Source organism: Halyomorpha halys, unplaced genomic scaffold (genome assembly GCF_000696795.3).
Source record: "Halyomorpha halys isolate HHAL.00 unplaced genomic scaffold, Hhal_1.1 Scaffold1562.1, whole genome shotgun sequence".
NCBI lineage: Eukaryota > Metazoa > Arthropoda > Insecta > Hemiptera > Pentatomidae > Halyomorpha > Halyomorpha halys.
The window spans coordinates 148,901-161,589 of record NW_027114097.1 but is presented as its reverse complement, the minus strand read 5'-3'; the positions used below and the strand labels follow the sequence as shown (position 1 = coordinate 161,589).

General features: G+C 31.1%; 1 protein-coding gene across 2 annotated transcripts in view; it reads left to right on the top strand.

The window, feature by feature from the left end:
- Positions 1-389, top strand: part of LOC106690063 (c-Myc-binding protein) — a 2,207-nt gene extending 1,818 nt beyond the window's left edge. Inside the window, exon 3 of one of the 2 annotated variants that reach the window (XM_014435334.2) lies at positions 29-389. In XM_014435334.2, coding sequence (XP_014290820.1) covers positions 29-365 — 337 coding nt within the window. In that variant the 3' untranslated portion in view covers positions 366-389. Of the gene's footprint in view, positions 1-10 lie in introns of both variants that reach the window. The other variant, XM_014435333.2, reaches the window with a different exon arrangement.
- The last annotated feature ends 12,300 nt before the right edge of the window (positions 390-12,689 follow it).

Here is a 12,689-nt window from a genome sequence, read left to right as displayed (position 1 = left end):
ATATAAATAGCTTAACCATTTCTATAAGATATTTAAAAGATAGATTGGGGGACAATCATCCTCCAGAAGGGACTCCAGAAGCTCTTAGGAAGCTGCTGCGTGAAGCAAGGGTGCACATAAAAGAGTTAGAAGAAGAGATACGAATTGTACGCGAGGAAAAGAAGAACAGGGAGAAAAAGATGGATATGTACAAACAAAAGAAAAAGGAAATGTCATGGAAGGATGCTTCATTATGTGCTGACAAGATAGGACTTCGTCTTATGGCAGAAAAGAACGACTGTACGAAACCCAAGAGTATGGTCGTGCAGGAAGAAAGCAGAACCAGCAAACCATATTCCATCAAGTCTATTTTAAGTGAAGAATAAAAAATTTATAGTTTATTTATCTTATATTAATTATTTAATCTGATTTATTAAATAAGGGTTATACAATGATTTATTTAGCGGTTGGTTCTATAAATGAAGCTAAAACGAGGTTCTATGAAACTTCTTAGGTTCTTATAAAACTACCAAATTTATTTAATTTTCCATTAAAAGTTGTTGATTGTTTGGTAGAATAATACATTGTCTAATGCTAATTGGCCCAAATCCAGACAAAATATCTTACTGGTCAGTTTTCATTCAATAATTTATGTTAACCAAACATTCATTTTTAAAAATTTTACCACTTGAAAAAATTAATCTCCCAAAGTTTCGGGGCGTGTACATAATCCTCTGAATAATTATGCAAAGTAATCTGTAAATAATTTGAATCTGCTTATAGCTGTTTTCACAATTCACTGCTAAAATTACCACTAATCGATCCATATATCTTTAATTAATTAATTTTTCCTTTTATTTGTTTTCTTTTTCCAAGTATCCTTGTAAATCTCATCTTATCAAATCTTTTTATTAAAAAAAAAAATTAAATGTTAGAAGTTATTGAAAGATATTTACACCACTAGTTCCGATATTACTCTGGACTCGGTTAAGGATTAACTAGTTTCCCGATTTCTTTATATTATAAAATTTTTCTTATTTCCGAAAAATTTATTTATACGTCTTATTTTTTTTTTCATTTTGTTAATTTTATTTACTCTTCAATTTTTATGTTTAAGTTACAGTTATTTTTTTTTTATTACTTTAATTTATCAGTATTAATAAATTAGAAATGAATGGGTTGATTCTTGAAAATTTTAGCATTTTTTTATGAAAGCAGTTATAGATAAATTAAATTTAAATATTGATTAATTTTCAGAATAATCTTGTATATGGGATGGAACCATAAAAGGTCAAGATATTGATCTTTTTGGAAATTTTTTTTTTTTTTAAATCTACTTGGAAGTTTGACTAAAATAAATTATTCAATTTACTACTTTCCAAATTAATTACTTGTCATATAAAATTGCCACTGACAGCTCACATTTACTGCTGACCTTATCACAAAAAAAAAATTAGAATTTCTACCTGTTTATTTTCCGGAATCTAAATCAAACATAATTTTTCATAGTAACCAACATTTATGCTGTTAGTTCTTAAACTTGAACAGCCCCACAATAATAATAATTTTTGAAGGTATTTTATGATACGAGAAGATTTTTATTATGATGTATGAAGATTATTAACTTTGAAAGTACTTTCAATACATAATAAAAAATATTAAAAAGAGACTTAAAAAATTGGTTGTATTTATGTTACTCTTGATATAACAACATTTAATTAGCATGTCATAGTATTATAATTTAATTTATAATTATTATTTAATAATTATAAAAAAAAATCAAATTTAGATAAATGTTGTACTAAATAAATTTTACAATATTGAGATAGCTCTATTGGTATTTTATAGAAATAAAAAAAAAAATTTTTTTATCCTTCAAATTTTCCAATTTTAACTTTCTCTATTTTTCCATATTTTTAAGTTAGGTAATCATAAAATTCATTAATATTTTTTATTTAAACTTTGTTTATTATTGCTAATAATAATAAATGGTCATTTATTTCGAGAAAAAAAAATAGTATTAAAGGTACTTGAGAACATAATGTTTAATGTTTGTGTCAAACTTAGTCTATTAGGTCCTGAATAACTATGTCATTGAGGATAAAACCTATCTGATATTAAAGATTAATCAACACCGTCTAAGCCATTTTTTAAAAATAATCCCCAACAAGTGTAAAATTAATTTTATGAAGTGGTATTTACGGTTTGTTAATTTTAATAAAAACGTCCCTGTAAGATCCCAGGCAATATGCAATTTCGGTTTTATACAACGTTTCGTTTTTAATTAGGCCGTTTAGGGGACTTCAAAACAGTGTATTTTCGTCGAAAGTTTCACAATACTTGCCCTGGTATATTCCATACATCAGAAAGTGAAATTAAAAATTTAGATTCATCGGATTAAATGTTTTCCTAATATAAGTTATGCCCAAGCCATAAATGTCGAAAAAGAATCGAAAACTATCAGTCCCACATTACCTTATTCTGTTATCGATTAGAATTTTAAAACATTTTTCAAGTCTTTTCCAACTCGATGTTTAATTATGTTGCGCGCCGCCTTGGAAACTGGATTGAGGATATACATGGAAACATGCAAATATACAAGTATTAGCAATAACATTCATAATTCGGTATATGCTAAATAGACAAATGAATGCTTGCGATGAGATGATAAGTGCTGGAGAATGAGTTAATTCTAGTGATCAGTGATACAGATATAAGTAACACCTAGAAAGAGCTGAAGTATGGTAATTTGTCGAGTCTCCAATAACTTTAAGAACTGAATTTAAATCAAGTTTCCAAATCTGATCAAGTCTCCTTTAGGAAAACTGTCCTAAAGCACATCAGACTTTCAATTTTTTTTGTATTACAAACCATTGAAGCAAGGTTTCTATTTAAATACTGTCAATAAGTATGCACGGCATGTCTGCGCTTTAAAATTTTTTCGACTTGTAGGAAATTTAGAAACAGGAAAACTGATATTATTTTTTTTTAAAAGGAAAATAATAATCCACTTTCTATTTTTTTTTTTGCTGGAAGGAAATAATATCTCAGTTAGCTCTAATTGGCCTAATGTAAATAGTCGTTTTACCTTATTTCCTTAAACTATCTTAAAGCAAATTTATTTTCAATTTTTCTTTATCACATTCTCAAAGTTTAGCCAGTTCAAAAATTTCTTTCCGAAAGTTAATTTTTGAAAGACCAAATATTAATTATCCAGGTATCAGAGTAATTTTAAGAAAATATTTTTAAAAAATATTCTTGTACCACAAGAATACTTACTACTTACTAGGTAAGGAAGTAATTTTTCTTGATAAATGCTTATACTATGAGGTGATGTAAACATCCAGTACAGTTGAGGACATACATGGGCCAGAATCACCCTCTGTATGGAGGTCTGAATCACTATGAGGGTTTCCTAACTTTAAATTAGATCAATGGCTGATTTTATAGAATAAATAAATTATTAACAACAGCCGGATTCTAACCCAAGAGTTGTAAGTTAGTGTAGTGTTCACCCAATAAGCTACCCAATTCCTGATAATTACTGGGGCTAGTTCAATAAAAAAAAAAAAACTCTTAAGGTCCTGAGGAAAACAATTTTATTCCTCCAACAATCCTGGCCTACACGCCACCAGTCACATCAACATTAGCAATGAAATAACTCCCTGGATATGAATAGCTACCTGTACTATTTCTTTAATTTGTGTAAATGAGTTCGTATCGCAGCTTTACTTTAATAGTGGTTCATATTAAAAAATATTTTATTTTACGTTAGATGTATTTCGCAGATTGTACTGTATACTGGAGTGTTTAACTCCTATGGTGTGTGACTAAGGTCCATTAGAAAACAAAAATTTTTTTTTTTTCTCTATAAAAACAACGATTTATACCAGTTTATCAATATTTATTTGCGTAGATAAATATAAATATTGAGAAAAAAAAGGAAAAAACTGTTGTTAAAATATACCAAAACTTCCAAAGTTTCCCAAATCGAAATAAATGACTAATCTTTCCCCGTTTTTGATATTCAGGCGTAATATCGAATAAGATGATCAGAGATATTGCATGTCATTTCAACCATCTATAATATTCTAATCAAATAGAAATAGTGCATTATTTAAAGTAATGCTTAATTAATTAAGTTGTAAAACAAACTTTAGTATTTGACTTAAAAATAAATATTGTGATTGTATGTTGATTTTAAAAAATATTTTGTTGTCTATATCTTTTAGGGTGTTTAATATTCAATCCATTGAAAATCTGAAAGATGAAAATGCTTGAATTTTATCTTGCAATATCTGTTTTTACGTTAAACCGTTCCTTTTTTTTTTTTTATTTGAATTTAGCTCGCTAGCAATGAACGTTTTTGTAATTTCTGAAACTGCCACTACCATTTTTTAATTTATTTATTACCAGATCGGGCTGGGGGCCATACATGATTGATATAGCCGTTACATTTTTTTTTTAACAATTGATTATGGGGAGGGAGGTATAGTCTCGTTCAAAACACACCCCTAACTATATACAATGGTATAGTTAAAAGAAAATAAGATGAAATAAATAGACAAAAATTAATAAGAAAAAATAACGACATTTGTAGACTTAACAAAACTAACAATTGCCCTCTAATGGTATCAAAACAAGTTGATTTGAGAACAAAAAAAAAGACGAGAGAAGAAAATAATAATAAATAAAATAGAAGTAGTGTGAATAATAGAATTAATAAATATAGAATTTATAACAGAACGTCCTGCAGTAGCCGGGGCTTCAGTCTTCGGGTTGAGGTTTGGTTTTCCAAGTTATAGGTCACTGCTCCTTTAACTGTTCGCTACCATTGTGTGGGTATTTCATTATATCATTTCACAAAAACCCTTTCCCTAACTACTAAGTATGAGGGTAATAAAATAACACAGTTTAACTTTATGGTAGTCCATACAAACTTAAGTTGTGCTAAAATCCATTTCAAGAAAAATTTGTGCTACTGAGAAATGAACAGAAGCTGGTGTCCCTTATCAAAGCATATAAAGTCTTCTCTTCACATTTTGGCGAAGCTCAGGAGATGGGATGCTTTAACATCGAAGTTGCGTCTGTCAGAAAGGTGTTCTGTTCCCAATGATTTACTCAATATTAAATATTTTATATACTCACTTCTATCATTATAAAATGTCTTCATTTCTCTTTTTTAAAGCTTGGGTCTTACTGATTTTTACTAAGCTTTTGAATATTCTGGCGTGTAGTAAAATCTCTTTTTGAGCGTTACCATGAGTATATACGAATATAAGAGTGAATCACAGTAATTGATAAAGGTTTACTAGGCGGCAGCAATCTCTCGATTATTGAGTAAGATCAACTACGACAATCTTTTTGATTTATTACTCACCGAAGCAGCTTTTGATAATCCCCGAGCTCAATTCATTAAAAGGACGGAGAGCAATGCGAACCGAGGCGTTGCATTATACAATCGACGTGATGTTGCCACCTCGACAGATAACATACATCAATGATGTCCTACATCCCCGATCTGGTTCATACACTGCCGATGGAGATTACAGGCCCAACACGGTGGTCATTTAGTAATTATTTCTGCTCCCTCAGTCCCCCTTTTACTACTAGTATCGGTCGTTTCATCACCGGATTCGTGAATTAAAAATTAAACGCAGGCTTATGGGCGAATTTGATCTTCATCTGTAGTTATAATTTCCGAAAAAAAATGTTGCAATATTCATCTCTACAATTTTGATTCCCCCTATGATCCTGTAGACTTAGTGATTATAAGTTTCACCTCGTTAAGTTTATATTTATTGATGGTAATTATCCTTGATAAGGGGCTAAAGAACCAGTGAAAGTGATAAGCGGCGCTTCAGAGAATAGTATCAACAGATATTTGGGAAGAGAAGATTCTAGTTATGTATATCTAGAGCACCGAATTTCGTTAGCATGTAATTTCAGCTTTCTCAACTTCCCTTAATGAAGGTAATAGCCAGAAGATAGCAAGCTGCTCGAAGGAGAATTGGCAGATTTCTGTTCTTGGGAAAAATGAATGCTTGGACAATACCTCAAGTGCAAAATTTATAAATCATAATCAAGTATATTAACAGTATACGAGCTCATCGACTAAATTATAATACATTTCTTATAGAATATATATCTATTTTTTTAATGAGATGTAGATAGTTGACCGTAGATTAATGCTTGAAGAAGTTTGTCGGGGGGTTGCAAACTTTGCTGACCGCACCCCCGACAAACTTCTTCAAAAAATCTATTTTTTTAATTTAGGCTTACTCAACATTCATTAAAAAAAAAAATTTCATCTTAAATCCTATATTTTTATTTCTATTCATAAGTTATGAAATGTGCTATAATTCACATAAACTAGGTCTTGAAATAAATACAGACAAAACAAAATATATGGTTATAGCAAGATATATCATTGCGGCGTATAAGACGGGCGTGTATGATTGTAGGGTTAGTAACGAGCTTATAAACACTGAACCTACATGGATGGCAGAATTGTGTTAAAACTGATTTAGTGGAATTGGGTTTGTAGGGGCGTCACTGGAAGGATGTATGTAGTGAGCGATTGGTGGTATCGGCATCGAACCTCTTGGGCCTTTATTATTATTTTTAGATTCAAACCACGGCTCATTATTTTTCAAGAAAAATGAATTTAATATCTACGGTATTTTGAAAAAAAGGCGAATCCAATAAAATGGATATTTCTATTGATTTATAGTTTTATTAGGAAGGATAGTCAGGATAGATTTTATAGTTTTTATTATTTATTTCTAGTTTTTATTAGAATATACTATTATATTAGGCCTCAAAGTCGACTGACTGTTTAAACATATGACGCTGCAGATAATATGTTATAAACAACAGTGTTATCAATAATGCCTTTATTACGAACAGTTTACATTAAATATCAATATTTGAAAAATTATATTTCACTTTACATTACTATGTAATTTATACAATTAAATGTAACAGATTGATTTCATTTTTATTTAGTGCGTAATATGTTACAAAAATATAAATATGTAATCTTCCAATATAAATTAAAAATCAAGTTAAGGAAGTAAAATGTTTACGTCCGTGAACAACTAATTTACTGGAATACTCATTGATAATAATAAACAAGAGTAATGTTACAGGTTCTATATAGCTATTAATGTACCTACCCAATTTAAATAGAAATTTTAAGGAAGCTATATTTACCAACACATGTTTCAATTTTTTTTTTCTCTTTTTAATTTTCTGTTATCAACAAAAAAGTAAAAGCGATATTGATTCATGCTATTGGGAAGAACTAGATCTCCCCTGAGGCCAAAGTTTTACATCAGCCTAAATAATATACTGGGCTTCCGGGATGCCATGTTGAGAATATACTGAAGATAAACCTTACATTCTGCTCTAAACTGTTTTTATAGGGAGTACCTTTTGACTTATGTTACTATTATTTTATACTCCTCTCCTCCCACCACATATTAGTAAGTAAAAGTAAAAAGTAATGAAATTGTCATTGAATATTAGTTTTTGTATATACATTGTTCAAACTCAGCATTACAAATCTTTACATATTCAATAAATTAATGATATTTTAAAAAAGCTTTGATAAAATCAACTCAACCATAGGGTTTCGTAAGTGATACCCATGACTCATGATTTGATTTATTCAATCTGTAATCTACAGGCGGTGGGATACCCTACATCCAGTCCGATTAATTGTCTTGAGATGAGTACCCTCACCGAAGTACAAGGCGGTCCCGGCCGAAGATGGAGAGGATGAGCAAAAGGAAGACGAATATTACCGTAGATATCCCAAGAAGGAAGACCATTCATAAATACTGATCGAAATATGCAACTAGTTCTCCTCCTTACAAGGCTGACCCGAGGGCCTTACCATATGGTCTACTCCATCGGATATTCCCCTTGCAGTCTCTGCATATCCTCTTAAGGTTCTGGATTAGTGTGGCAATATTGCGAAATTACTAGTCGGATTACCAAGATTTCCCTTTCTTTATTAAGTAACGAATAATATTTCTTTATTAATATGACATCAATATTAATGACTAATATCTTATCTTGACGGATTCTATTAAATTTACTATAAATTACATCAAATACTTTAATCCCCAACTACAATCAACTATCAACTACTTCTTCTCTTTAATAATCCACGGTCAATCATTAACTGATCATTAAAAAATAATTGATTAAAACATGAGAAATTAATTATTATTTGAAAACATACATACACTTTTCCCTAAAATGCTACATAGCTCCATCATCCACTGATATCTTCAATAAGTGATAAAGTTTCAATTTATTAATTAGTTACTTAATATTATCAATTTATTTAATTCTTAAATTCTAACGCCCGTTGAACAGATTCAATACTTAGGATTCCATCTTGAAAAGAGACTTGCACGGAATCCAAATACAAGACTGAAACGACAAGAAATTGCTCGTCGATTTCGATTGCTACAACACCTTCTTGACAAACGCTCTAAACTTCCCATACACTACAAAAAATTATTATGCACTATGGTAATCAGACCAATTTGGACGTATGGAATTGAGCTCTGGGGCTCCACCAAATCATCAAATCTTTACCGCATCCAATCCTTACAATCCAAAATCCCACAATCCTTGATGCTCCTCATTATGTTACAAATAAACTCATCCACAATGACCTTAACATCCCATTCGTTACAGATTTGGCATATCTGGTCTTTTCATTCCAAACTCCTTACCCATCCTAACCCATTAGTTCTTAATCTCTCATCCTTATCAATCCCTGATAATCTTCCGAAGTATCTGAAAAAAAGATGGCCACGGGACCTTCTAATTTAAATTAATGCTTGAAGTACCACCAGCGGGTGGTTCCTTCCCAAGATTTTCAGTGTAAATAAAACATTCCACAGATTTACTTATTGTATTTATTATTTGTACAGTTGTAAATTACATAAATAAATTCATAAATTAATGAATGTTCTTATTAAGAATCTATAGGAAATTTTGGATGTGTCCAAAAAGTAACAATAGTTGAATATAAGAAGTTACATATAAGCAACAGACAAGCTTTTGGGAAAGTCCCTTCTGACATTTTCTCGTTTACCAACTCGCTTATTAAAGTGATTGTTTATTAATACCATTTTTTTTTTTTTTTGCGATTTTCACTTAAGTTTAAACGTCAACTTTAGTAAGAAATTCTTTTTATTCACCTTAGTGCCATCTATGAGTTCGAACCTAAATGTTTTTATTACTTCAATTAATTTTTTTTCAAATAAAAAACAGTTAGTCTTTCACTTTAATTCTAGTCAACTTCCGGATAGAAGCATACCTGTTCTTTATCAGGTCACAAACATAAAGTTATCTATTTAGATAATTTGAATATTCATCATAGTTCGATTTTGTTAATTGATATTAATCGATGTGTTATGGTTATCGCTTCATTTGAATTGTAGATGCCGCGAAATCGATTAGTTACCAATATAATTAAGATATAAATTATATTTTAGAACATATAATTCTCTTATAACGTAATCGGTTAAATGACCGACCTGTCCATAAATGGTGAAACTATTACAAATTGCTACGCATAATTCTGCTTACCATGGTAGGGGTGGAACTACATACTTTGGCGTTTTATTTATTCTAGTAATTTTCTTCTATTGACAAAAGCTTATTTAAAAAGTTTATGGATATTGTAATACTCAAAATACCATTAATAGATGAAATATTTATTAAATTTAATTAGTGAATTCAAATGGATCCGAACATAAATATTCAGGTAAATTATTTTCAGAAATGAGCTCTAGATAGCTAAAAAAAAGTTTATAATGTATTTTTATAAAAAAAAAAATAATAAAAAAAATAATGAGATAATTATGGTTGGTTCTGAAAATGTTTTGGGTAACGTTTGAAACAAACTTCTATAGACTTGATTTTTAGCTGTTCATATCGCTGTCACAGTTCAATAGTGTAACATCTCAAAAAATGGTAATTTTGAGATATGCATATAATCTTAGCAACTATGGTAAGATCTATTCTGTTCAAAAGTGTAATATCTCGAAATAATTTTTTTTTTACTTAGATTTTATGACTCATGTTTTACTATGATCCTGTGATTCTGTGATACTATGATTATAATTTACTTGATAGATCTTACTCGTATTGCTTAGATTACATGCATAAAAAAATAAATATTTTTTGAGGTGTTACATTGTTGAACTGGGATAGAGACTATATGAACTATATGAAGCGATAGATAGGTTTTTGTTTTATTTGTTTTTATTTTGACTCAAGTTTTTCGTTGAAGACTTATACACTCTCAGAGTAGGAATCGAACCTACAACCTTTTGAAACAAGCACTGTGGGATCCTCTCACAAACGTACTCATATATCAGATCCTCTATAACACAGGGTGCTAACGAAATTAGCCATGAATAATATTAATTTAAATTTTACTACCTTGGCCCCATCCTCTACACCGTCTTTACAGCTGACATCCCAACCAATCTTAGCACTATCCTCACCATGTATGCTGATGACAAATGTGTGCTCGCAGTTAATAATAACCCATTAGTTGTATCCCAAACTCTCCAATCCCATATCACAGCCCTCGAAGAATGGTGTCGTAATTGGAGGATTAAGATAAATTCAAACAAATCCCATCAAATCACCTTTACCCTTCGTCGTAAACCTACCGACCCTATAGTTTCATTTAATAATGTTACTCTTACCCCTGTCGAACAGATCCGCTACCTTGGACAAACGATTAATCTGGAATCCTCATACAAGACTGAGAAGACAGGAAACTGCGCGTCGATTTCGACTATTACAGCACTTACTAGATAAAAGGCTTCCAACACATTACAATAAAGCTTCCAACACATTACAATAGACTGATATGCATGACTGTAATAAGGCCAATCCGGACATATGGACTTGAGCTTTGGGGCTCCACTAAACCTTCGAATTCCTCTCGTATTCAATCCTTACAATCCAAAATCCTCAATGCTCCTTACTTTGTCACAAATAAAATCATACATAAAGACTTAATGTTCCCTATGTAACCGATCTAGCCCGTACCAGATATCACTCCTTCCATTATAAACTCCCTAACCACCCAAACCCCCTAGTTTCTAACCTTGCATCCTCTTCCATTCCGGACAATCCTCCGAGGTGCCTGAAAAGAAGATGGCTACGAGACCAGCTAATGTATATGTCATTAGAGTGCTACCAATGGGTAGTGACTCTACACGCCTGTAACACTCCATTTTAACTAAAATCATATTTGCTAAATGTATTATGTAATATAAAGTTGTAAATTTCAATAAAGATATTTTTTTTTAAATTGACTAAATAGTCAATAGTAAATCTTTTCAGAAGCCTTGGAAATTTTTAATGAATGGATTAGAATGAAATGTTACGAACCATGGTTATTGGATTTGCAATTAAAGGATGTATATGTATTTCGTTACATATATCAAATGTACATCAATGAGCATTAACGATTCTTCAAAGGTTTTTAAATTTTAAAGATTAATGTTATCTCAAATAAATAATTAGTCATCGAGTTTTGTACACTGACTATTACGTTTGCTTTTGTGCAATTATTTTTAGGATAATACAAGTGTTTTGCAGAATGTAAAACATTTTGAAATTGACTTAGTTTTTCCGACAGAGCAATTTTTTTTTTAGCAAATTATTTAATGTGATTTACAACTGCACAAATAATAAATACAATAAGTAAATATGTTGTATGTTTCATTTACATTTGAAAATCTTGGGAAGGAACCACCCTTTGGTGGTACTTCAAGCATTAATTTAAATTAGAAGGTCCCGTGGCCATCTTCTTATCAGACGCCTCGGAAGATTATCAGGGATTGTTAAGGATAAGAGATTAAGAACTAATGGGTTGGGATGGGTAAGGAGTTTGAAATGAAAAGACGCATATAAGTTTTGGACCAAATCTGCAACGAATGATATGTTAAGGTCTTTGTGGATGAGTTTATTTGTAACGTAATAAGGAGTATCAAGGATTTTGGATTGTAAGGATTTTGAGCAAATTAAAGGCCCTCTCTAAAAATTAAAAGTAGTATAACTCAGAATTTCAAAATGTTCTACAGCTCCTTATATACAACCGATTTCGGCCATTCTCTGGCTCACAATTTTTTCAGTGTTTCTATTGTTGATAGGTACTGCTAAATATTGCTTACAAAATATTTTTGGACACGAATTATATCTTCCTATCATATCTTATCATGCCTGAAAATGAACATAGCCATGGTAAGTAAGACCTTAACTATGTAATGAATGTCTGCATGTCTGGGTGCGTAACCCTTATTCATAGCCTAATTAGACCCTACGCGAACTATAAATCTACGGGTTCTCCGCCTCCATCCCAGCATCCAGGAGCTCCCCCGTATTAGCATAAGCTCCAGGGTGGCCCAAGGGAAGTTATTATTCACAAACAGAACTAGTTCCTTCGGATTAATGTGCTAGGCTTTGACCACAGGGAGTCGTCTCAGGAGCTCAACCTAACTTAGTGAAATATTCTGAAGGTGGAGTTCTCCAAAGCTCTCCTATCACATTTGCCATCTCGCTTGCGTAAAGCTAGCTCGCTACACTTTCGATTACACCGATCAATACTGTATCAAATTATTGACTCCAAATATTATATGTAGGGATTGATTTTATCGTAC